We start from the raw sequence: 24808 nt of genomic DNA, 5'->3' as shown, positions 1-24808 counted from the left end.
AGATAAAAATTTTAATTTTTCTAAAAATATGTTAGAAAAAAAGTTTGCTGACATTGACAAGAAATTTGAGAATGTTTTAAACAAGAACAAGGTGAAGTTAGAAAATGCTCAGATAAAGCCTATACATGAAAAGTTCTTATTTGCTCAGAATGGTATAACAGGTCTAATTGCACCACCTGGGTCGGGTAAGACTTTCACTTATCTTAAAATGGCTGCACAACAACAAGAACTAGATGAGAAGAACCCATTCTATGAGTTAGTAGTCATTTGTTCGACTTCTGGTCAATTTGACCAAACCGTCAATTCGTTCAAAGATATTATAAAGAAGTCTAAGTTAGTATGTATAAAGGATACTGAGTTGTTAGATTGGATAAAGAAGTACCAAAGAAGAGTTTTGAAGTATAATGCATAAATGAGTATATAAATTCTAAGTTTAAAGACCCAAATGAGGAAATGCAGAGAATATTAGAGAAGAAACACTTCAGAAACAAACAGAAAGAGATAGAATACATTTCGAAGAAATTGCAATCTTACGATTGGAAGACTTACCCTCATAGATGTCTTCTTATCTTAGATGATTTCGCCTCTCATCCTTTGTTAAAGAATAGAGAACAAGATATGTGTCGAATTCTTAAGAAGCTCAGACACTTTAACATCTCAGTTGTCATTTGTGTACAGACAGCCAAGAGTTTAAGTAAGGATGTTAAAAGAATACTTACTGACATAATACTTTTCCCCGGATTGTCCGAAGACGATTTCATGGAACTTATGAAAGAGTCCATGGCAGGTAAGTTTGACAGACATGAACTATGGGAGAAGTACAAAGTCATACAAGACCCTCATACTTCTTTCAGAATTCATATCTACGCAAACAAAGTTCAAATTGTAAAAAGTCAATAAAAATAAATGGTTCATCTACCCTACTTGTTTGAAGTTGTCAAAATATTCTGTTATTTTTTCCTTCAGTAATGTTAAGTCTTCTTTGAAGGTAAGTATTGTACAACCTTTCATATCATAGTGTGTTTGAGGTAACGTATCTTGAATTATTTGTTTCACATCTTCATTTGGGGTCATTGAAATCGGTAAGTTTTTGCGATAGAACCAATTTCTGTCAGATTTGTAAATCTTAGCTAAGTCGTAAAAGCTTTTGTTGTTTCTTCTGACTAAATGCAACATAACCATATCTTTATCTTCTTCATTTTTCATCTCTTCAGTATAAATCATATACTTATAGTTCTTTTCCTTACCTTTTGGTACCGAACGTGGTATTCTTTTCTGAATGCTTTTGTCTTTTGCTTCAAGCTTGTTTTCCATCTCTTCACGTTCTTGTCTATGAATTTCGTCAAGAAGTCTGTAAATATACCAAGCATAACGAGGCGAAGCCCACATTGCAACAGCATTTACAAGAAGTCTATGTACATAATATCCTCTCAAACCGTTTGGCAATTTTTCACGATTTTCATAGAGTTTTGGCGACTGGGGTTTTTTACCTACTCGCTGTTCTTCACTGTTTTCAGAAAAAAGTATGTCTCGCTGTGCTTCGCTCAAAAGTTCTTGTGTGCTTTGGTTCCTAAACCAGTCTTTAGGAAGCTTAGTATCTGGAGCAAAACATGCTGTCAAAATACTTTGCATTTGGTACATATCGTCTTTGACCGAACGAATGAGACGGAGTTGTTTGTTAAACTGAACCCACTCATATTCTTCATTTATAGCTTCATGGACTATAACTGTTGTTGTGTTCTCTGCTGTTGACATATCTGTCTTTACATACAAAATAAAAAAATATTTTATAAAAAACTAACTTTATTTTTTCTATCTTAAGGAAATTCATGATTTTTGTGCTGAATTCAGCAAAAATATAATTTAGGTGAAGCCCACATTGCAACAGCATTTACAAGAAGTCTATGTACATAATATCCTTTCAAACCAGGAGCCAAATTCTTGCGATTTTCGTACGGAATCTCTTCTCTCGGTTTTCCGAGGGAAGCAAGCATATGAGGAAATTCATGATTTTTGTGCTGAATTCAATAAAAATAATGTTTAGGTGAAGAGGTGAGATTTCACCTCTTTTTTCACCTCATTTCTACCCCAGTTATTTTATAAACGTTTACCATGTGAAACGTTATTTTTTAAATTTTGTGAAAACTCAACGGTTTGACACATGCCATATGCCATTTTACTCAGAATTTTGTTGCTGAATTCAATAAAAATATATTTTAGGTGAAGAGGTGAGATTTCACCTCTTTTTTCACCTAATTTTTCACCCCAGTTATTTTATAAGCGTTTTACATGAATTGTACGATGTATATTTGAAATCCTAAACAGTTTCGTAGCTTCTATTTCTTCTTTTAGTACATCGAATGTTTTAACGATACCGAAAATTTCTTTATACTTCTTCTTGACATCAGATAGAAGGAAATCGTCAGCAGTTGGATAGTTTTTGTTCAGAAATTCTAACATGTCCATTTTATTTTCTACCGGCTTCTCTGCTTCTTTCTTTAAGTCTGCATAGTCGTTTCGCATTCTTTCTATCTCTTTGACGGAGTAGTTATATTTTCTTATTGCTGCTTTACATTTAGAACATTGCGGGTTCATTTTTGCGTTATATTTCTGAAACCTTACCTGCTAAAACAACCAAGCGTCAATGGTTTTCTTTAAATCTGAAGCAGTTGGTTTTATCTGTTCATTCCATACCTTACCTCTTCTATTTTATCTCTTATCTGCCATACACATTTTGCAGCTAATGAAACAAAGTTGTCGTATGTCTTAAACTCCCCAGATTTATATATGTCAGAGATGTTCTTATATACCATGTCGCAATCTTTGTCCATAACTTTATGGTTGCAATGAAAACCAAGGAATTCATAATTTACCTTTCGTATGAAACTTCTTTATTTCTACCGAGTCAGTTGCTTTGACTTCAATTTCGTCGAATTCAGGAATAGTTAGTTTTTGCTGCTGAATTTCAGGTAGTTTAGGCAAATGGTCGATGAGGTCCTCCATTTCATAAAGATACTGTTCATTTGTTTCATCTTTCGCACTACAGTCTAAATTACTTGTTAAAAGTTCTTGCTTTATCTTCTGGATTTCTGTTTCAAAAGTATATGAAGAAGGAATGAAGCTTTTCATTTCTACTAACATAGATGTTGGATTCATGACTAACGAGTTTGGTGCTGTTGTTTGAATTGTTGTTGTGCCGATTGTTGACATTTCTGTTCTTTTATACAAAATAAAAAATAAATAAAAATAAAACTAACTTTATTTTTTCTATCTTAAGGAAATTCATGAAAATTCATGAGGGTGAAAAAACAGGTGAAAAAAGAGGTGAAATCTCACCTCTTCACCTAAACATTATTTTTGCTGAATTCAGCAACAAAATGAACGAGGTCAGGATGTATGTAAATACCTTTGAATTCATTTATAACGCCCTTAGTAAGCTCATAAAATGCTTGTTTTTAGGTCGAGCCACTTTTGGCTCCATCGTATTCTTTCAACCAAAACTCAAGAATTTCCTGCATGAATTTTGTATAAAAAGCAACCGTCTGAATTCAGACTGTTGCTATATTCTTCACAAAATGCCTTATAATACTCTTCCCAGGACTTATTTTCCAACAACTTTCTAAAGTCTTTCCTAAACTGACTGACTGACTGACGGCACAAAGTGGCTTAGCGAAAACATTAATATATAAAATTCATGAAAATTCAAGAGGGTGAAAAAACAGGTGAAAAAACAGGTGAAAAAAGAGGTGAAATCTCACCTCTTCACCTAAATTATATTTTTTGGTCCGGGAACAACTTTCTCTCAATTGGAGCTGTAGCATACTCTTTGCGTAAGCGGTTCAGACCTTCTTCGAAGTCTTGGTCTCTCTTGGACTGAGATTGGAATTGCTGGGGTGGAGCTTGCTGGAACATCCAAGGGTTGGGGCAGTAAGGCATAGGCTGAGGAGGGTAGTTCGGGAAGCCTTGTGGTGGGTAGTAACCTTGAGGTGGAAATTGGTAGTAATTCGGAGGTACTTGCTGGAACTGAGGTTGCTGAGGAGACTGTTGTGGTTCTTTAGGTTCCTCTGGTTTGGGAATGGACTCGGTTGGTGGGACGTCGGACATTCGTTTGTGTCCTGTCGGAAGGAAGAACTTTTCCTGTCGGAAGGAAATTTTTTTCCCTTTGTCCGGAAAATTTTTTCCTGTCGGATGGAAAATTTTTTCGAAAGTTCGACCAAAAAGTTCTCAATTTTCGAAAATTTGAATGGTTTACGGACGGACAACTGGAAGAGTTCTTCCTGTCGGAAGGAAAAATTTTTCCCTTTGTCCGGAAAATTTTTTCCTGTCGGATGGAAGAGTTCTTCCTGTCGGAAGGAAAAATTTTTCCCTTTGTCCGGAAAATATTTTCCTGTCGGATGGAAGAACTTGGAATGCAAGAAAGACTTGACGAGGCAATTTACCTAATTGAAATTAACGACTGCGTAAAAGACTACATGCGCAAGGTCATGAAGCCCAAGGTCAAGTTTACCACTATTTCTGGAAGGTCTACACTTCAGCTCGAGACTTCGACTGGAATTCCAATTCAAATACCAGACGGGACAGCCTACGACGACATAAAGCAAGCAAAGAAAGAAGCTCTTCTCAAGTTCTTTGCCAAGCGTCCTTGGATACTACTTCCAAACAGAGAGAACCCTTTCCCAAGAATGAACCAAATTCTCAAGGGTCTCCTTCACTTCTCTGGTCAACCATTCTACATAACTACAGAAGGCGACATTCAGCCAGTTCAGTAAACATCTCATTTTAACTCACTTTTTTTATGTTTTTTGTGAAAGTGTCAAAAATAAATTGTTTTCATGAGTTTTCTACGATGTTAGAAAAAATGTTATTTTCTAATATCTTCACATTCAATACTTTTTCAGCACTTTTCCGTAGTTATATATGAAAGACAATTCGAGATAAAAGTCATAGTACAATGGAATAATATGTTGCACACCATTTGTTGTGAACCAAACTTGAAAGTCAGAGAAACTGTTACTAGGTGGTTCGTAGAATTTAGAAGCAAAGTCATAAAAGTCCTTACCAATACATAGAAAACTATTGTTGCTTGAACTGAAACTTGCATGACACATAACATTTTGAGGGTCAAACACGTTTCTATAAACCATCAAATCTGCTGGTGGAAGTATAAATTTAAATGGACCATCTGGTGGTAATGGTTCGTTCTGGTTTAGTAACCGAAGAAATTGTGCCCAAGAACGTTTGTCTACTTCCCAAAATAAAAACTCTGTATCTCTTGGAGGGTTAATTTCAATCTTTTGAAATGAAACGGTGGAGTTCATCTTGTCATATTCTAGTTTCAGATAGTATGTTCCATTTAGTAAAGAGTCGTATTTTTTTTGAAATTCCCAATAATATTTGTTCATTTGAGTTTGAAAGTCATTTAGAGTTTTCTCAAGACTTTCGTCTGAACGAACTGTAAAGATTCTCATTTCGTCAAATTTGTCTATTAGACCATCAGAACCTTCATACTGCCCATGAAAATATACTGCGAACATAAATGCGTTAGTTTTATTTGAAAACAAAACTCTTCTAAATCCTATTGCCTTTGCATCTGAAGGACTTTGAAGCCAACGAATTGGATAGTCAAACCTGTATGCTCGGGATGAAATTTCTTCATCTGAAATAGTCCTACCAGCATTTGTAAAGATATAGTCTAACGGTTTTGTATCTGCTACTTTTGTTCTTTGTTTTTCAACCTGAAGCATTTAATATATGTAAAAATATATTGTTTTAAAATGGTATGCCATTTCATATTTCTCATCTAACAAACAAGTTTCCCAACGGTCTTCTCCAACAAACTCAGCGTACATTTCAAATAAAATTAAAAAAATTCACTTTTTAAAAAATAAATTTTTTATTTCATGCAATGTTTTAGTTCTGTGCCGTCTTCAAGTATGCCCCAATATTTCCTTTTCGATATTACATGAACTTCGGAAAATACCTTATCTAGCTTAAAACAGCCCATCTTTTCACCGACTAAACCCATTTCAATGAGTTTGTTATAGCCTTCTTCGTTCGTCATGAGTGCGTCAATGTTCTCATAGTAAACCTTCACTTTGGATTTGACTTCGGAGAAGAATTTGTTGTAGTTGTCAAGTACTGCCTTTGCGAACTGAGGGTAAGACCAATGTTCGACAATAGGTTTTAATGTGGTTACTAAGCCATTTTGACCTTGAGTGAATTCGTACTTCAAAACAAAAGGAGAAAACCTTTCAACAAAGTTGTCGACCTTCTCATAATGTTTACTCTTCATCTCTTGAGGTTTCTTAATGGAATATCCCCATGTCGAATTCATAAGCAATTTGAGTGTCATTGCAAGTTTGGGGTTTGAAGCTTTCCTAATATCATACAGTTGTTGTATGACTTTTCCAACTGTATAGTTCCTTCCCGGAAACTCACCATCTTCGTTTGGAATTCCAGTCGGAATATATTGGACAAACCTCATGTATGCAGCGTTAAGGTCGACATAGTATATCTTTTCATCTGAGTCGAACTTGTCGCAACCAATTGGTCCAGTTTGTGGAAATTCAAGTGAGTCTCTTATCTTCTGAGAAACTTCTCCTGTTATCTCATAAACATCGTCGAAGCAACCTGTTTCATATAAAACCTTCTGACCTAACTCAGATGCTCTCCAATACAATTTGACGTCAATTGGATGTCTCAATGGAAGTTTGTTTATAGCATCTTGAAGTTCTTGCAACCTCATTGGAAGTTCTTCTGGTTCAGGTTGGTATCCGAACATACCAACCCCTTGTGGAACTGTGTACTTCTTTTGTACTAGAACTTTGTCTGGAACAACTTTTGGTCTTGCTAACAATGAAAAGTTTGTTTCGTCTTTTGGTACAAAAGTTTCTGTCAGCTTGTCATCTGGAATTGGTTCCAACAAACCTTTCTCGAAAAGAATGTTTACAGCTCTGACAATGTTGCACTTACTTTTACCAAAGAATGGGTTTGTAAGACTTTCGTTCAACATGAAGTGGTTGTGGACAATTACAATCTTCAACCATGGTAAGTCTTTGTCAACAACATAGTCGTCATGTGAAGAACCTTTAGCTGTAGGTATGTTGACTCGGATATTGACATTTGCCAACGGTGCAATTTTTGCCAATTGACCTCTGAGAATGTACCTTGTCTTCACACATGACTCAAGATACTTCATCTTCTCATCTGTAACAAGACCAGAGTTCCTGAGACATGTAAGAATGCAAGGTTCATTGACAATTGTTTCAATTGAATTGTAAATTCCATACCTTGTCAAGTCAATGTCAGACTTATTTATGAAGGGGAAGTATCCAGCATGTTGTCTGACTGCTTGAGGGTTAGGTTGGTACCATTCGAACTTGACACTTGCAATTCCTTCAATTGCATTCAAAATGTCTGAGTCGGAGTCAACCATTTGTTCTCTCTTTGTAGTCTTGAAAGCGTCAAGAACCATTGCAGCTGTTGTGACATTGCCATGTGCATAGTAAATGTGACCATCCAAATCTGTTATGGTCAATCTGAGATTGTGTCCTTTCTTATTTCCGTCTTGAATTGCAGCAAGTACTCCCATGAAGCCTTCTTTGTTCTTTCCTTCGTCAAAGTTTACTGTAAAGGTTCGACCAGATGTAATTTGACTTCTAACTTCACGATACTTTTCATATGCATATCTTGTTCTTTCCATGGGAGCATGTGTGTCTTCACCTTTTCCTTTTTTCCTTCTCAAAGGATGCAATTGTTCGTCATGTTTCCAGTAGAATCTGGCAAAGCCGTCGTGTCCTTCAACTTGAGGTTCACTAACATCGAAAGGCATGTCCATAAGACGTTCTTCTTCTAACCTCTCTAGTCTGTTTGGATAATTGGCACGTGCTGTTTCCAAATCCATTTCGTAGCGAAGACCAGACAATTTGTCATAGACTTTTATGGGTCTTCCCTTCCTATATTTAAAATTCTTCGAAACTCTCCAACCATATCTTTGTAACTCTGCTTTTATTCTAGCAGACTTTCTATCCATTCTATATGGGGGCATTTTTATAAAAATAAAAAATATTTTTTCTTTACTTTACATAACCGCCTGCTGCCATAAGTCTTTGACGCCAACCCATACCAGCTAATGAAGGTTGACTTGGTTTAGTTTGGAAACTAAACTTTGGTTTTGGTTTATCTTCAGTTTTTGGTTTTTCTTCTTCTATCGGTTTTTCGTCACTTTTCGGTTCCTCTGACTTTACTTCACTTGCAGGAACAGTTGTGTCGTCAACATCTTCATAAATATCATATGCCATTTGTTTTTGTTTTCCTTTCAACTTTTTGTGTTTGTTGTAAAGTTTAGAATATTTCGACTCTAAGTCAATGAGATGTTCTATAATGAACTGTTGGTCAGTGAAGTAAACTTTTCCATCTGTTGTCTCGAAAGCTCCTTCAGACTTCAATATTTTATTTGTGAGAGTCTGTTTCTTTTTGAGATACTAGCCGTTCCATTTCTATGAAAAGTGACTTTATAGTTAGGGTTTGTATTTCCAGACCTGGCACTTTCTATTATTGAATTTTTCTCTTCATCTGTAAGTTCTTTGACAGGTTTTGACAATGGTTCTGAACTTTTTGTTTGTGGTGTCAAATCTACCGTTTCAACTTCTTCGGTCATTTCATCTCAGTAAAAAATTTTAGTTTGGTTTGTTTTCAACTGGTTGTTTAGGTTTTTTAAGTCGGTCTAAAACTTCCTGAGGTATAGGAAGAACTTTACAAACACGTGGTGTAACTGCTGGAAGCCGACAAATCCATCTTGAACTCATTTGTCTCAATGCTGTATTGTTCATTTCATCTCAATAAAAAACTTTACATTCCCCACGTTTGAGGCGGTTGAGGTTGGTTATTGTTTACCCACTGTTGTGCATGGTTATATCCTCTGTTAAAGAATCTTTCACCTTGGTCCATATAGTGTCCTGCTTGGTTATAGTAGTCATTTGCTTTGTTATAATAGTTTCCTGCTTGTCTTCCTACATTGTCCATCCATCCTTGAACTTTTCCTCTTGTTTCAGGATTTGGAATAAGATTTGTTGCATCTCGTGCTACATCCAACCTTTCTGTACAGTTTGTATAATAGGTTGTGCTTTCTCTTTAAGTATACCTAATGTACTCAAAATCTTCCTTCCAACTCCAAATACACCTCTGGCTATTGTTCCCACTGCGGGCAAAAATCTGGATGCAACTCCTGCTAATGCGCCAAATAAACCCATTTCTTATAGGGTAAAAAATGACGAATCCGAAACAAGGACCCCTATGTTTCTAAAGGACAAAGAAAGCACTCATGATAAAAATCTTTAGTTCAACACCAAATGCTTGGTTTATGGATATCTTGGAAAACATTCCGAGAGTTAGAACAGATGGACCTCCATACTGGTTAATATTTGTTGGTCAAAACACAAGATACTGTGAAGCCATACCATTATGGTCCAAAAATATTTTAGATGTGAAAACTGCTTTGACAATATTCGTTGACAAATACCATCCAACAAAACTGACATCTGACTGTGAAAGTTCTTTCAAATCAGATGATGTAAAAAACTATCTGCGTTCAAAAAATGTAAACCAATATTTCATTGTCGACCAAAACCATTCTGCTCTTGGTGTCATTGACGGTTGTATAAAAATGTTAAGAGACTTAAACCAACCACAAGGTGGTGAAGCAAATGAAATGTCATATGACGACAAGTATAGACACTTCTCCATGGCAAAGATGAGACAAGTTTTAAATATTTACAATAACCGTAAACAAAAAGGTTTGGGAAACCACTCCCCCGAAGAAATGAAAAAACAACCCTGACTTAGAGAAAGACTATATATTTAATAATTTAGTCAAAAGAGACAAACAAGAAAGAATGCCGGGCTTCAAACTTCAGAAAGGTGACAAAGTAAAAATAGAAATACCTAAACGCGACCCATATGAAAATACTATTGACTATGACAACAATGGGAACTCGACAGGTACTCACATTCGTGTTCGTAAAAATAGAAGAAAGTATACAAGAGAATATTATGAAGTTTTAGGCAAACATGGCAAAATGTACACACTGCAAGCAGAAGATAAAACTACTATTGCCAGACCTCGTTTCAAACTTGTCAAAGTTCAAGGTGGTATACTTTCAAAGACAGTTCCTAACAAATATAAGACAACTCCTGACGAATATGCTAAAGAAGTTGAAAATGACGACTAAGCAATTCTATACCATGCGTAAACTGTCATGTAAGGTGGCATGTAGTCTTTACTTTGTCCCGTTGTTTGCGTATATCCTGAAACGAAATGTGTATGGTTTCCTCCTCTGAGTGTCACTCCAGTAACAATTTATAGCAAACTTAACGTCGTCTTTAACATCATATCCTTTACCTTTTGTCATTCCTGACCAATCCCAATATCTATGCTTATGCAACCTGCTTGAGATGTACTTAAATCTATGTAGTGACTGTGTGCAGGTAAATTTTCACCTGAAATCGTTTTACTTCCACCTGTTTCCTTTGAAGAGTTTGCACAATACAAAAACCTGTCGACTATTTGAGTCCAAGTTCCAAAACCAAGTACTACTTCTGGTCTGGTAGAGTTCATTGAAACATATAATGAGCCAACCGGGTAAATAAGATTCGGCAAAATTTGTTTAAGCACATTGAGTTCCTGTCTTAGATGCATAATACTATTGTCATTAGATATCAAAGTATCTACAAGACTTGTTGCCGGTGGTATTGTTGGACCTTTACTTGGCAAGGTTGTGTTTAGTGTAATATCATCTGCTGTAAAAGTTGTAAAACTTGTATGTGTATGAGTCTTATCTGCTTTCTTCTCTAACTCATCGTTAACATAAGTTTTATCTGCTTTAAGGTCTAAACATCCTGAAACCCATCCTGTATCGGCTTTAGTTTTTAAAATCTTCGATGTCCATTCATGGTACCATTCAACCCTTTCTATAATTTCATTATCTTTTTCATCCACATATTCCTTATCTGCTTTCTTCTCTAACTTACTAGCCACATATTCCTCATCCGCTTTCTTTTCAAGGCTAACGTTTAAGTCTGTTATTTCAGATATAGAATGTGTATGAGTCTTTTTAGAATATTCGTTTTCAGCTCTTGTCACTTCACTTGACATTTTATTGTCAACATATGTTTTGTCTGCTAGTTCAGGATGAGTATGTTCTTTTGTTGCATAAGCATTGTTAGCTCTTTCTTCTTCTTTTGCTATTGCATCGTCTACATATTCTTTGTCAGCTTTGTTGTCAACATCTGTTTTCAAAAGAAGTTCATTTATAGGTTTCTCGTTTAAAGTTCCTTTTGTTGGATTTATACAGACAGTATGGTTCTTCTTGTCTTGAAATAGAAACTCATCTGTCATTGGGTTTAATGTCAGTTTTAAGTTTCCTTCTTTCAATGACTCAGATATCTTAGAATAGTTTGAAAAGTTTGTTGTGTTCTTATTTAGAGCTTGCATAATGAGTTGTCGGTTGTGTTGTATTTCTCTCATGGAAGCAATATCTTTCGACATTTTTATTCTAGATAAAATATGCTTTCAATAAAAAAAAAAAATTCAAGAGTTGCTACAACTAAACCATTAGATGAACTTTTTACTAATGTCGGTCAAAAGTTTGAGACAGAGACCGTAAAGCATGAAGGCTATCGTTTTGACTACCCGTTAAGATGGTTAAGAGACCCATCTGTCACAAAAGCTATTGGCTTTCGTAGAATGAAGTTCATTTCAGAAGCCATACATGGTTTCCCATTTACGGTCGGTTTTGAAGTTCGATACTATAACAAAAAAAAACGTATGTATGAGAAATTTGAACAGGGAAAACTTTTACAAGTTAGTTTGCTTGTAAATTTAGAAACAACTCTTCAAGCTTTTCAAGAAAAAATAAACGATATCTATATCGAATATGCAAACCAGTATAACATTGACGAAGGAGAATACCATCTCGATATTATTTATGACAGGAAAAATGCAACTGTTAAAATCAATAAAATAGAAGACCTTGGAAAAACGTTTATATTTCTACAAAATATAACAACTTGGCATGGTATAGATTTATGAGGATGTTAAATCAGCCTGTAGCATATCCAGTACACCCAGACTTTTATGAAGTCGAAAACCCTAATGGAACATATGAAAATGTTTTCGACCCAGCTGCTATTATTGTTCATGCTTCATTTTCTGGCGCCCAAAACTCTTTCTTATGCTTGGCAAATGACTTTTACGAAAAACCTACAAAGTTATACGAACCACCAAGTGGAAGTATTTCAGACTTTCAAGTATGGTTTAACAGATGGAAGAAAAAGAATAATTCCATTATACCATGCGTTTTACTTAGAACTTAGTTTCATATACAACTACTATCGAACGGTAAAAATATAATTTTTAATATACCGGTTGTGGTGTTGGATTTGTTGCCAACTAGACTGTGGTGCAGGTTCAGGCTGTTGTATAACAGGAGCTTGCTCTTCTGGTTCAGGGTCTTTAGGTATAATACCAACAAACTGACCTACTCTTTTACCAATATTTTTGACTCCGTTCCAAATTCCTCTTCCTACGGTTTTTATTCCATTCCATATACCTCTTCCAACTCTTCTGAAGAAGTTTCCAATACTACTGAAGAAACCCATTTTACTATATGTAAAAATCTAATGTCCGCCTAGTCTCTTACGTTTCCTGTTGAGTTCCATAGCATTCTTTAACTGGAGCTCATACATTCTGTTTCTCCTCTGGTAGAAAACATATTCTGGGTCAACTCCTGTGTTCGCGTCATCTGCATAAAGTTGTTTATATCCCACTTCAGGGTTTGTATAAAACTCTTTCCATCTCATATTTGCATACCATGGTGGCAAACCTAACGCAGCGTCATTTGACATGGCAGTTTGCATTTGTACATCTGTTGGCACTTGACCATAGTTTGCCATTGCAGTTTGTATTCTAACTTCATTTGGAATATTCTCTGGGTTTGGTTGTCCAGGTTGCTGTGCATTCGCTAAGTTCTGTGCGTCCATTTAATATTAGATAAAAATATCTCTTACGAGTACATATACTGAACATTTGCAGGCATTGGTTCATCTTCATATTCTCTGTACTTTTCTGCCACGTCAAATAAATAAATGACACAATGGAAAAAACCTAAAACAAGTAGTCCTATTTCAAACCACATTTACTTACTAATAAAATTTCTTTGTTATGACACTTTCTCCGGTTTATAGGACCTCTCTCATATTCTATCTTGTCATATCTAAACTCATAGTCATGTATGTCCCCTAACCATCTCATAACGGTTTCCAAACCACTTTTATCGGATGTAAAGTAAAAGCATGGACAGTTATGTAAAACGTCTAAAGTTTCTAAAGAGTCTCTCAAAGTCCAGTCTACTTGGTATTGAAAATCCCATGTGTTATAGAACGGCGGGTCCACTATAAAGAAAACATTTTCCTTGTCTTTATATTTTTCATACAACTCTGTCCAATAACATCTCACAAACTCTATACCCTCAATATATTTTTCTATGTCCTCTTTGAAAACATTTGTATAGTTAAGATATAAAACTTTTGACATAAGTGTTTCAATGTCATGAACTCTTATAGCACCACTATATAATAGTCTAGCAGATATACTATCCCAGTCTATATATTCTGCTTTTTTCAAAACCTCTCTCACAATATTTTTCTTATCTAATGGTATACGTTCCATCTTACCTATAGGTATCTTTTCTTTTAACTCTTTCAATATATTGTTTGTATCTGGTATATGTTTGAGACGGTCCATATAGTTGTCGAAGTCATTGCATATAATCTTTGAGTCTGGGAATATTGTATGGCACAAATGGGATATATAGAAACTTCCACCGAACAAATCTACAAATGTTAGACCATTCGGTAGTTTCTTAAGTTCTCTCAATATAATATCTTTACATTTACTCTTATTTCCAAAGAACGGTAACGGTGGTTTTGTAAAATTCATTTATATATAATAATAAAAATGTTTTTTTCCTGAAAAGTGACAGAAAAGTGACAAAACATGAAAACATATATAATTTGTGAAAAGCGACACATTATATAATGTTTTCGACCCAGAAGAAGGCTTCTTCCCAGAAGCAATGGAGGAAGAAGAAGAGTCCTCCGAATTCACACCAGAAGACTAACAATTTTCCGAATAAAAACTTCATTTATACTAAACATCTTCAGGGCTAGAGGGCGCAACGCGCCTGGAAGCCCCACTACCTTTTTTTTTCGGTAGTGTTTACTAATAGATGAATAGTATATAAATTCTATTAAAATGGAGTTGATCCAAAAAAATATAAAACCAAAAATAATTGTTATAATTTAAATGAAGAAGTAATTTAAAACGATTTTATTTATGATCAAATTTTATATATTTTTTTGGATCAAATCCATTTTAATAGAATTTATATACTATTCATCTATTAGTAAACACTACCGTATGTTGTTATTTTTTAAGCTATCTTATTTTTGAAGTTTTATTCAAATCTTTGGTCGCAAGAAGAATTGCATGATAAATAAAAACATTTAATCAAAGTCAATTTTATTTTTCATATTCAAATGGACTGAGTGTTAACATTTAACATTTTTTGCTAATTGTCGTCAAAAATTAGGCGTAAAGCAAAAATTGATATTTCATATGGTTTTATGATAGATAAGCATTATATTCCCACTCATTATATTCGTAAATTTTGAGGTTTATCCTTCGCTTTTAAGATCATTGAATTTGATTTTTATATAAAATAGTTATATATTAGAAAATAATATGAGTTTATGTGATATTATTTTTCAGAAGATTTCATTCTATATGCCTATGAAAAGTACTCTCAAAACTAACTTTTTCCTAATTATAATTAAATCTAGAATATTGTATTATGCTTAGTATTATTTCATTTTTCTCATTCAATTTAGAATTTACAAATGTCAAAAAATTGAGAGTTGTCACTTTTGATGAATTTCTGTTTATTACATCATTTATCTATTTAGATAAAATTATATTTATATAAGATTTCATGTTATTATTTCATCTTTATTATTTTTTTATTCCTTTGAAAAGTGACACTGGATAGTTTGTCCCTTTCTCTAAGATAAGCAATCTGAGTTTTTTTGAATAATATGTCACTACACATGATAGAGCGTTACGTGCTGAAAAGTTACGCTTCGTTCTGAAAGTGGTAATGAAGTTTTATTAGAATTCATCAAAAAAACGTATGAAAATAATCGTATGTCAAAATGTGAGCACTTCTCAAAATTTGCTCACATTTTGACTATTTTTGTGAGATCTTCCTCACAATTTTTTTGACAAACGTACAAAAAAGTGCCAAAATGTGAGCAAATGTGAGCAATTTTTATATCTCTGCAAATCTCATCTAAAATTTTTTGAAACAAACCGCTACCATTTTATAATGGTCCATCTTCAATTCATCATAAATTCTGGTACATGTTAGTACCAGAGTCTTCAAATCTCAAACACTCTGGTACCAACATGTACCAGACGCGAGTTTCCAATGCCCTCGTACGATTTTCTATTAAGATCTTCTTGAATGAGAAGGTCTTCATAGAAACTTGTACGAGGGCTTCTCTTTTAAATACTCTGGTACCTGCTGGTATCGGAGTCGACTTTACAGCCCTTTCCCCAATTTTGAAGCTGGGGAAAGTTTTCAAGCAATGAAAGGGAAGCTCTCGCTATGAGGTGAAAATCTAGAATTTTTACTTCATAGCGAGTAATCCTTTGTTAATTGCTTGAAAACTTTCTTCAAATTATCAAAATTTCGAGGAAAGTTTCCTTGCTTCAAAGTAGAGATGGAGCCCTTTGAGCCACTGCATATAGGTCAGTGACTCAAAATACTCCATCTCTACTAGAAATCGCCAAAATTTGGGTCGCAATCTTTGAAATGCGACGCAAGTTTGGCAATTTCGCGAGGGACTTGCTCCATTTGGTGCATAGATTCACACTCTATGCACCAGATGGAACAATTCTTTCGCTGACAGCGGGAAACTTTGTCTGAATAGTTTAACATTCAGACAAAGTTTCCCGCTGTCAGAGAGGGAATAAGGGTAAGAGGTATATATCATAATGTATACCTCTTACCCTTTAATTCCCTCAAGAAAGTTCAAAAACTTGGGTGCAATCAGAACTGATTGCACCCAAGTTTTTGAATTTTGTATAAGGAATTGTTGGCTATGATGTACTGATCATGAATCAGTACATCATAGCCAACAATTCTACCTTTTAACCAAAGATAATTGATTCGTATGTAAAATATTAAGCTAAAATTTCTCTTTCTTTTAGTACACATTCTTCCATTTCGTGTACATGTATCATATATTAAGTACTAGTTATCTATTCTATATCCTTTATCCCAATTTAGATACTCAAAGATAATTCTTTTTCAGAAGAAAAAAAATATTTTCTATTAAACCGTTATTTTTTCAATGTGAGTTTTCAATTTTATTTTTCCTTTTTGCTGCTCAATGCAACATCCTCCACCCGATCCTCCATGCGAGGTTGATCAAGCCATAGGATATTTAGAATATTCTCGTTTTGTTATAGCTGCAGAGCTGCATGGTAACATAAGATTTGTCAAAGACCCACAAAAACTATCAATTGGAACAGGAGTATTAATCTACCACCGATGCGAATACGAAGGCTGCCCAGCAGGCTTTAAATTTATTAAAAATTTCGACAATTACATTTTTAAATCTGCAAACTTAACTCATATTCACTCAGGACCACCACCACAACATAAAAATACACCTACAAGTGGTACTTACCGTGCTTGGATTAAAAAATTTCTCATGAATCACGGAAGTCCACTTAATGCAACACAAGAAGTCAACAAAACGCTTGAAATACCTAAAGATCATACTTGTATTCACATGACTATGAAACAAACTGCAATCAATCAATTGAAATATTATTTACAACAAAAAGATCTTATGAGATCTTTACCAGACATATCTTTAAATCAATTTCAATCTTTACAAAACTATGTTAATCAATGGGAAGATCAACATGATGACCTTATTTATTTTGACATTCAAGGTGAAGATACTGATTTTCCAGACAAATTGGTTTTTATTTACTCTGATAATGATATGATCTCTCAAATTCATGAAAAACCACCAATTTATCACTTAGACTCTACGTTTAAATTAATTATTCATGGATTTCCTTTTTATGTATTAGCTACCAAATTTGCTAATACTCATTCTATCCCTTTGTGTTATTTTATAATATATCCAGATAATAGTGAAAATATTTCTTTTTGCTTAAGTAAATATTTTGAAACAACTCACACAGAACCTGAATTTATCATGTCTGACTGTGCACTAAACATTTTCAACGGGATTAGGAATTCATTTCCGGAGTGCAATATCTTTTGGTGCGCGCCACATGTAATACGCGCACTTAAAAAGAATCTCTCAAAGATAAATGATGAAGAGATTAGATCAGAAGTCGAAAAATTTATGAACATTTTATGTTATTATCGTGATTGCACAGAAGAAGATGCTGCAAAAATGTATAAAGAGCACATTATTGATAAAATTCAAGATCAATTGGAATTTAATCAATACTTTACACGTCAGTGGGACATTCATAAACAACAGTGGATAGCCGCTGCCAGACCAAATGAATTAACCGTTGTAAATAACGTTTCTGAATCTTTATTTAAAAAGATAAAATATCACGATTTTGGCTGTGTTAAAAATCAAAGAATTGATGTTTTTGTCAAAAATCTTTTAGAAAAAGTTGCACCCAATTACTTTTATCGTATTAAAAACGATTTACTTCAAACAGGTTTTATTCCTTCAATTAGAATTCGCGAGCCTCGATTGACAGATTATAAAACAAAATTGAAAAGAGAAGTTCAATCACGTTTATACCAAGTATTAAATTTTGTTCAGAATCAAGAAGCCAATTTGAATCCATTAAGATTTTTATTGGAAAATGCTGAAGAAAAACTTTCTCAAATAAATGAGAAGATACAAAATTCAATTGCATATTTAAGATCGTTTGAAATTCCAAATGAATTGTTAGATACGTATATGTTAGAAATTAATGAATTTTGTTATAATTCTCCAGATTATATTTTAGAACATTTCGAAGAATTTTTAGAGGATTTCAAAGAAAAGAATAATTTAATAGACTAAAAAATTTATTATTTTTATTTATTGTGAATTTTAAATTGTCACTTTTTAAGTGTTACTCCCTATTGAAAGTGTCACTTTTGGGTGTCACTTTTTTCGGAAATTCTTATATACTCAGTTCTTTATACGCTTTGCAACTGCTTTTGTTCGCCGCGGCATGAAAAATGAAGAATAACTTGACGGTTTCTTGAACAAATGGTCGCACATTCAAATATTGTGATGTACAATCAGGATAAAAGAATGTTGTTGCCGTGAATTTAGAAAATAGCAAAATTTCAATTTACGCAATCGAGATATAACTTGATCGTTTGAGCGATAACCATGGCACCCATAGTATTAATGAAAGTACTCATACTTACAATTATTTTCTCCCATAGGAATATTGTTCAATATACTTCACCTATAGAGGAAATCTCGAAATAAAATCGAATTTTTTCAAAAATTACAAAAATCAATTTTTTACAAAGATGTTCGAAAAATAACATTATATACGCATCAAATCAAAGAATTATATGGAGCATTATAATTCTATATATGATTGTCCATCTTGCTGTTATGCTATTTTTTTTAAACAATAATTTCATTGTTGAAATTAAATTTGCAATTTCAGTAAAAATTGCGACCCATCATTTTGAATATAATTGAATTCATACATTTATTGTCAGAATATTATATACCAAATATTAGACTTCCACATGAATCCTGGTATGATATTATAAGTATTGCAAAATTAGAAAAAATATGCTCATGATATACTAAAATTCATGTTTCAAGGTTAACTTATCAGTAAAATAAGTTCGAGAAATGCATCACTAAATATTTGAGCTTGTGCACTATAATGCTATATAACAGTCTTCACTGTTTTTAATATATTGACTTTGCTAGACTTGATTTTTTTCATCACCCTAATGAGTGCCCATCCTTAATAGCTATTTAATGAGAAATCCAATATTGCAAAATTCAAATTGAATGATTGAAAGAACAGAAAAAGTCATTCTTTTCAATTTCGAATATGTTTCATTGTATTTATAATTATATGGCAAATAAGATATTTAAACTTGATTTTTGAAGGAAAATTCACAAAATTGAATAAATTCAAATAATTTTTATTCAAAAATAAACTAGTTATTTGAGTTTAATACTAATTATCTATTCAAACTACAAAGTTTGTAATTTAAAATATTTTGTGAGATCAGATTGAATTAATTCAAGGTTCTTTTCAATTAATATTAATGACCATATTACGCATTTTCGAACATTCTAAACCAAATATATAAAAATGGGAGACGAATGTTAAATTTGCTAGACATGGGGGAGTTGTCTGCAAAGTTTTAGCTCTTATCTCTAACAAAAAATTAATTTTTAAAAAAATGACCGAATATGTTTCACAGCGAGAAAAAAATAAAGGGCAAGATAGAATTTTCTAGACATAAAGAAGTTGTCTACCAAGTGTCAGCTGTTACTTCTTCTCAATACTGATATAAAATAAAAATCTTTATTATTTATTTAACCTTTATGTTTCATTAAACTTCATTTATTTATATTATAGTTTTATTCTTTTAGCTACTTGTAAAATAATCTAATTTTATATCATCATTTTACCGGATTATTCTTCAGTACATCGATTGTGTATCTAAAATAATATCATTATCCTTATTCTGTTTTTTCCAAAATTCTTTTAAATATCTTTTTTGGTTAGATTACTTTAAACTTTTTACTTTTATTTTTTAATTTCAAAAAAATTTGGTGATTGTTCTATTCTGTTACAATGTGCATTATCATATTCTAATGAATTATTCATTACATACATTTAAAAAAACTTGTTAAAAATGAAATAAAAAATTATGTTTATTATTACGCTGTGAATGTGTCAACAGCGGTCATGCCTGTATCTGTATCCCATATTTGCCACAACCTTTCTGTATCTGCATTTGTGTATTTCGGTTTCAGCTGATACATTTGATTTGGCGTGTAATTTGTTCCAGTTAATGGATTAATTGGGAGATCTTCATGCGGTGTGTTATTATTGTACTCCCAAATAAAGGCAGGAATAGCCTGAATGCTTCGGCAGCGCTCCAATGTCGGCCAGAATCTCTCAATCTTCCAATTTTGGTAGGGAGAATGAGAGTCTGTATGCCGCCATTGGACGCCCCAAAGATCAAGTAGATCTTGAAAGGCGCCCCTATTTTCTGAACCGTTGTCGTCAAGAAACAATAAGGGCGCCAAATTCAATGAAGGCGGAAGCCGCAACGTTCGCTGTCGTCGCTGCCAGCATATCTGGTATTTGTATACACGCTAGGACTTTGCGGCTAAAATCGTCGATTATGCCATAAATATACTGGCCACGAACACCCCTAAAATAATGAACATCTGCGTGCCAGATAAGATTGGGGGAAAGCGCCCAATATCTTACTGCTGTTTCTGGCCCGGCATGCTCTAATCGCGTCTTGGTGAAATGATTTTCTTTGAAGTATCTGCGTACTTCTCTATAAGATACATCAATTTGTTGTAATTTCAAACGTTTCCATTGTTTTGTTTGACCACAGGGAAAGGCCCAGTGGTCATGTATCACAGCAAAAGCTTTGATTTGGTCGTAGGGATTGACTCTACGACCTTTCTTGCCTTTAGGCAATGGGATATTGTGTAAGCTAAATTGATTTTGTAAAAAAGATTTTGAAACATCTAAATATTTGAAATCATTTGATTGAAGGGTTGGGCGATGGAACATGGGTGCAAGCTTCTTCCCATGTCATTTTACCTTCTTCAATCTGATTGGAAATACCAATTAGGTAAATTCGATCGACATACCCTTTGTAAGGATTCATTCTAATGAAGTACGTTAACAATCAAAATATTCTATAAGTGTCTAGTATGGAATTCAAAAGAATAAAGAAAATGGTAACGTAAATAAACGTATTATGAAATAATTTATAATTAAAATGAAAAAAAGAAAAAATAATAAGTAAAGTGACTGGAAATGAAAATGAAAATCAGTGTACAGTTTTATTTTTTTCTCGCTGTGAAACATATTCGGTCATTTTTTTTAAAATTAATTTTTTGTTAGAGATAAGAGCTAAAACTTTGCAGACAACTCCCCCATGTCTAGCAAATTTAACATTCGTCTCCCATTTTTATATATTTGGTTTAGAATGTTCGAAAATGCGTAATATGGTCATTAATATTAATTGAAAAGAACCTTGAATTAATTCAATCTGATCTCACAAAATATTTTAAATTACAAACTTTGTAGTTTGAATAGATAATTAGTATTAAACTCAAATAACTAGTTTATTTTTGAAAAATTATTTGAATTTATTCAATTTTGTGAATTTTCCTTCAAAAATCAAGTTTAAATATCTTATTTGCCATATAATTATAAATACAATGAAACATATTCGAAATTGAAAAGAATGACTTTTTCTGTTCTTTCAATCATTCAATTTGAATTTTGCAATATTGGATTTCTCATTAAATAGCTATTAAAAACAACAAGCAATTTAACTTACATTCAAATTTATTTGTGTTATATTCAATCTTCTCAAAACTTATAATTTTCGGCTATAGCATGATTATATGCTATATAATATAATAAACCGATAATAGTATCATTCTTTCAATTATTTGAAGAGAAAACCGAAAAAATCTATTTTCGGTCTATAACATTATCATTTCAAAATTGCCGATCATTTCTTAAAAAATTTTGGATGAATTAATAATTTGATTTGTTTATTAAAATATATTTGATTTATCTTCTTTTTTTAAAAATTACACCTTCTCTCAATTTTTTATTATCCTTTCAAAATTACCGATCATGTCTCAATTTATTTGCAAATGTTCAATGATAAAACTTGCAAACCCACTCAAATTATAATGAAAAAAAAATAATGGTGATTCAACTCAATATTTAATAAATGGATTTGAAAACAATAAAGAAGAATGTAATTGGGTTGATTCCACGAAATTATTTTTTTATAAAAAAATTGATTGACGATTTTGAGAAACGGAACCAAACTCAGGCCCCTCCTGAGAAATTAAAGTTAAAAAATTTAAAATTACCCATATGTGGATTGAAAATGGAAATACATGTGTGAGGTGAAATCAATGGACAGTTTTATAAGTGTTCAAGGGACGATGTCAAAAAATATAATATCAAAAGCCTATTGGATTTTTATGAATCTCATATAGAAATTAAAGAACCAAAAGAATAAGAAGGAAAAACTAACTAAATAAACAATTACTTTTTATATAATTTTACTTTTTTTAATGTTTACCAATTACAAAGAGATAGAAAACTATAGTCAGGCTGAAAACAATTACCAGGATCAAAATTTTAATTGCTGCTCAATTGAACACGATTTTGGAGGGCAAAATTCAGTTAATGCGGATTTTGAATTTCTTATTTCAAAATTTTCGGACATTGATTTAGTGCTACAAAAAGAAGTTGCATATGATTTATTTTACAGGTTAACAACTAACTTTCCATTTGAAATTTTATTAAATTTTCAACAATTTAAACAACTCCTAATGGTATTAAAGGATTTAGAAGTATGTAAGGATTTAAATTTAAAATTCATTTTTAGTGAACACAGTTTATTTATATTAAAATTAACACTTATAACATATAATGAAACAAAAGATGACACATTAATCAAGAATTTACATATAACTTTACTATTTGAATTGATAAAAACACAAGATAAAAATATCTTCATAGGCTGATTCAATTATATATAAAACTCAATTTTTCGTCAGAAAAACAGATCTGTTTCAATTATTTAATGCTTTTAACTGAAGAATTTCAGCTATCTGAGAAAATTTCCATTTCAATTCTGACTTTTGTTTCGGAGATAATTCTTGAATTTAGTCATCAAATATTTGATATATTTGGTGAATATTTTGTCAATTTTTCTGTAAAAAACATTTTTACAATACAAAATGAAAAAAATACAATTGAATTGGTTTCATATGTTATGTGTTGTCTCGCTAAGTTTCAAATGGATGAATTCTACGAGTTTATGCCTTTCAATTATTTAATAATTTTTTTGAATATGTGCAAATCTGACACATATAGTGAATACAATATTAGCAATTTGTTAATTTTAATATATTCAAAAGAAAATTACTTGAAAGTTAAATCAATTATAAATGAAATGGTAAGCTTTATTGTCAAATTAAACTCTCGGACTCTATGCTTTTCAAGTAAGAATTTAGGATTTGACTTAATGTGCGAACTTTCTTATTCAATTTTACCGGATAAAAGCATTCTACCATCTCATAAAATAGATATAATTCAGTCATTTAATAATAATCCAATAAATGAAGATAATCTCGATTTTTACTTAAATTTATATTTAAATTTAATTGATGATCCAATTATCATACAAAATCAAATTGTTACTGATTCCATTATTAATTTTCTATCACAGAATTATGAGATCTTAGATGAAGATACAATCAGCGAATTTGAATCAAAATACCAAATTCATCCTGATTCATAGATTTTTTGATTATTGCTAACATAATAAGCAATTCATTGTCAGTAAAACACTATATTTTTAGATTCAAATCAGATACACACTTTTTTCTATATCTTCATATTCTGTTTAAATGATATTTAGCTATGATAACATAAGCTATTATGTATACATATATTTTTAAGTTTCTAACATATTTCTATTTCTGTTGTCTCTTATATTCTTTAGAAACATAATATTAATCACCATTTATTATTTTTATCATTGAAACATCAATAATGTCAAACAAATATCGTCATGATTTTTAATATCTCCTGAAAAACTGTAGCAAAAATATTATTTACAAATGATTCATGAAAAAAAATTAAATTTTTAATTCACAGAATGTTTTATATAATAGATATTGCATCATATATATTGTTGAATTTATATTATTTATGGTGATTTATTATTTGTCACTTTTCTAATTCATAAATGTCTTTATTACTGAAATATATTGATGCTCCACCTCAAAATCCAATTGATTTCAAAATTCCATTGAGTGATCCTATGGACTGGCCATTAATTCCATCCATTCAAGATCTAAAAAAAGCATTGTCAAATAATGAAAATGACGATTCTGTTCCTAGCTACTCAACATCTGAAATTTCGCATGAAAAAATTATAGCAATTGAAGCATATTTAACATCCATTAATTTTGCCAATGAAGATTCAGCGTTTTTTACAGCATTATACCACACATCTCAAAATTTCATATTTATGAACTATAATAGAGCAAAACATGAATTATCATGTCAATGCGGCGCTCATTATACAGTTTACTATGACAAAACGCTCAAATGTTACAAAATACGAGTTGATAAATCTCATTCGCATTGTATGGAATCAACAACCATCCCCACAATAGTATTAGATTATCTTATTGAATCAAATAATGAATCATTTATCAGTAATAATTTTACAAATTTTCATCATATCGTTCAAAAACAATTCAAAAGGGAAATAGGAAAAGATACTTTTCGAAAACGTGTAAAAGCAATTTTTCATATTACAGATTCTGATTTAGTGAATAGTTTCAAAAAACTAATTTCATTGAATAATCATATTGTTGAATCAGGAGGCTGTTCCATTATTTCTACAGGTGAAAA

The 24808-nt window shown here is 32.3% G+C and overlaps 9 protein-coding genes and 3 pseudogenes across 12 annotated transcripts, besides 7 other annotated features; 4 read left to right on the top strand and 8 right to left on the bottom strand.

Annotated features, from left to right (window-relative positions):
* Window positions 1–11113: part of a mobile genetic element that runs on past the window's edge.
* On the top strand, window positions 209–900 carry TVAGG3_0104020 (annotated as a pseudogene). The gene has a single exon. A coding segment is annotated over exon 1 (692 nt).
* Window positions 1229–1755, bottom strand: TVAGG3_0104010 (KilA, N-terminal/APSES-type HTH, DNA-binding family; the record flags this gene model as incomplete). Its single annotated transcript, XM_051222878.1, has 1 exon — window positions 1229–1755. A coding segment is annotated over one exon (527 nt), but the record flags the coding sequence as incomplete, so codon positions are not given.
* TVAGG3_0104000 lies at window positions 2588–3210 on the bottom strand (annotated as a pseudogene). The gene has a single exon. A coding segment is annotated over exon 1 (623 nt).
* Window positions 3772–4104, bottom strand: TVAGG3_0103990 (uncharacterized protein; the record flags this gene model as incomplete). The annotated part of the gene is made up of 1 exon (XM_051222877.1): window positions 3772–4104. One exon carries the CDS (start codon window positions 4102–4104, stop codon window positions 3772–3774), a length of 333 nt encoding a protein of 110 aa, XP_051107863.1.
* On the top strand, window positions 4395–4769 carry TVAGG3_0103980 (uncharacterized protein; the record flags this gene model as incomplete). The annotated part of the gene is made up of 1 exon (XM_051222876.1): window positions 4395–4769. The coding sequence occupies one exon, from the start codon at window positions 4395–4397 to the stop codon at window positions 4767–4769; it is 375 nt and encodes a 124-aa protein (XP_051107862.1).
* TVAGG3_0103970 lies at window positions 4862–5744 on the bottom strand (annotated as a pseudogene). Its single transcript has one exon. A coding segment is annotated over exon 1 (883 nt).
* Window positions 6788–7837, bottom strand: TVAGG3_0103960 (uncharacterized protein; the record flags this gene model as incomplete). The annotated part of the gene is made up of 1 exon (XM_051222875.1): window positions 6788–7837. A coding segment is annotated over one exon (1050 nt), but the record flags the coding sequence as incomplete, so codon positions are not given.
* Window positions 8076–8441, bottom strand: TVAGG3_0103950 (phage tail repeat-like family; the record flags this gene model as incomplete). Its single annotated transcript, XM_051222874.1, has 1 exon — window positions 8076–8441. A coding segment is annotated over one exon (366 nt), but the record flags the coding sequence as incomplete, so codon positions are not given.
* Window positions 8679–8831, bottom strand: TVAGG3_0103940 (uncharacterized protein; the record flags this gene model as incomplete). Its single annotated transcript, XM_051222873.1, has 1 exon — window positions 8679–8831. One exon carries the CDS (start codon window positions 8829–8831, stop codon window positions 8679–8681), a length of 153 nt encoding a protein of 50 aa, XP_051107859.1.
* Window positions 9894–10229, top strand: TVAGG3_0103930 (uncharacterized protein; the record flags this gene model as incomplete). Its single annotated transcript, XM_051222872.1, has 1 exon — window positions 9894–10229. One exon carries the CDS (start codon window positions 9894–9896, stop codon window positions 10227–10229), a length of 336 nt encoding a protein of 111 aa, XP_051107858.1.
* Window positions 11114–12675: 1562 nt separating the features above from the next.
* On the bottom strand, window positions 12676–13038 carry TVAGG3_0103910 (uncharacterized protein; the record flags this gene model as incomplete). Its single annotated transcript, XM_001584397.1, has 1 exon — window positions 12676–13038. One exon carries the CDS (start codon window positions 13036–13038, stop codon window positions 12676–12678), a length of 363 nt encoding a protein of 120 aa, XP_001584447.1.
* Window positions 13039–14966: 1928 nt separating this feature from the next.
* Window positions 14967–15003: a mobile genetic element.
* Window positions 14967–15003: a terminal%2Cinverted (terminal inverted repeat of Banshee-A3 transposon ID:TVAGG3_0103900).
* Window positions 15004–15005: 2 nt separating this feature from the next.
* Window positions 15006–15118: a mobile genetic element.
* Window positions 15119–15392: a terminal%2Cinverted (terminal inverted repeat of MuDR-2_TvMULE3 transposon ID:TVAGG3_0103880).
* Window positions 15119–18302: a mobile genetic element.
* On the top strand, window positions 17506–18189 carry TVAGG3_0103870 (zinc ion binding protein family; the record flags this gene model as incomplete). The annotated part of the gene is made up of 1 exon (XM_001291865.1): window positions 17506–18189. One exon carries the CDS (start codon window positions 17506–17508, stop codon window positions 18187–18189), a length of 684 nt encoding a protein of 227 aa, XP_001291866.1.
* Window positions 18272–18302: a terminal%2Cinverted (terminal inverted repeat of MuDR-2_TvMULE3 transposon ID:TVAGG3_0103860).
* Window positions 18303–24808: the final 6506 nt, after the last annotated feature.

Source organism: Trichomonas vaginalis, chromosome IV (assembly GCF_026262505.1).
Source record: "Trichomonas vaginalis G3 chromosome IV, whole genome shotgun sequence".
NCBI classification, from domain to species: domain Eukaryota; phylum Parabasalia; order Trichomonadida; family Trichomonadidae; genus Trichomonas; species Trichomonas vaginalis.
Note: the sequence above shows the minus strand (reverse complement) of the source record. Positions and strands in the feature narration are given on the sequence as shown.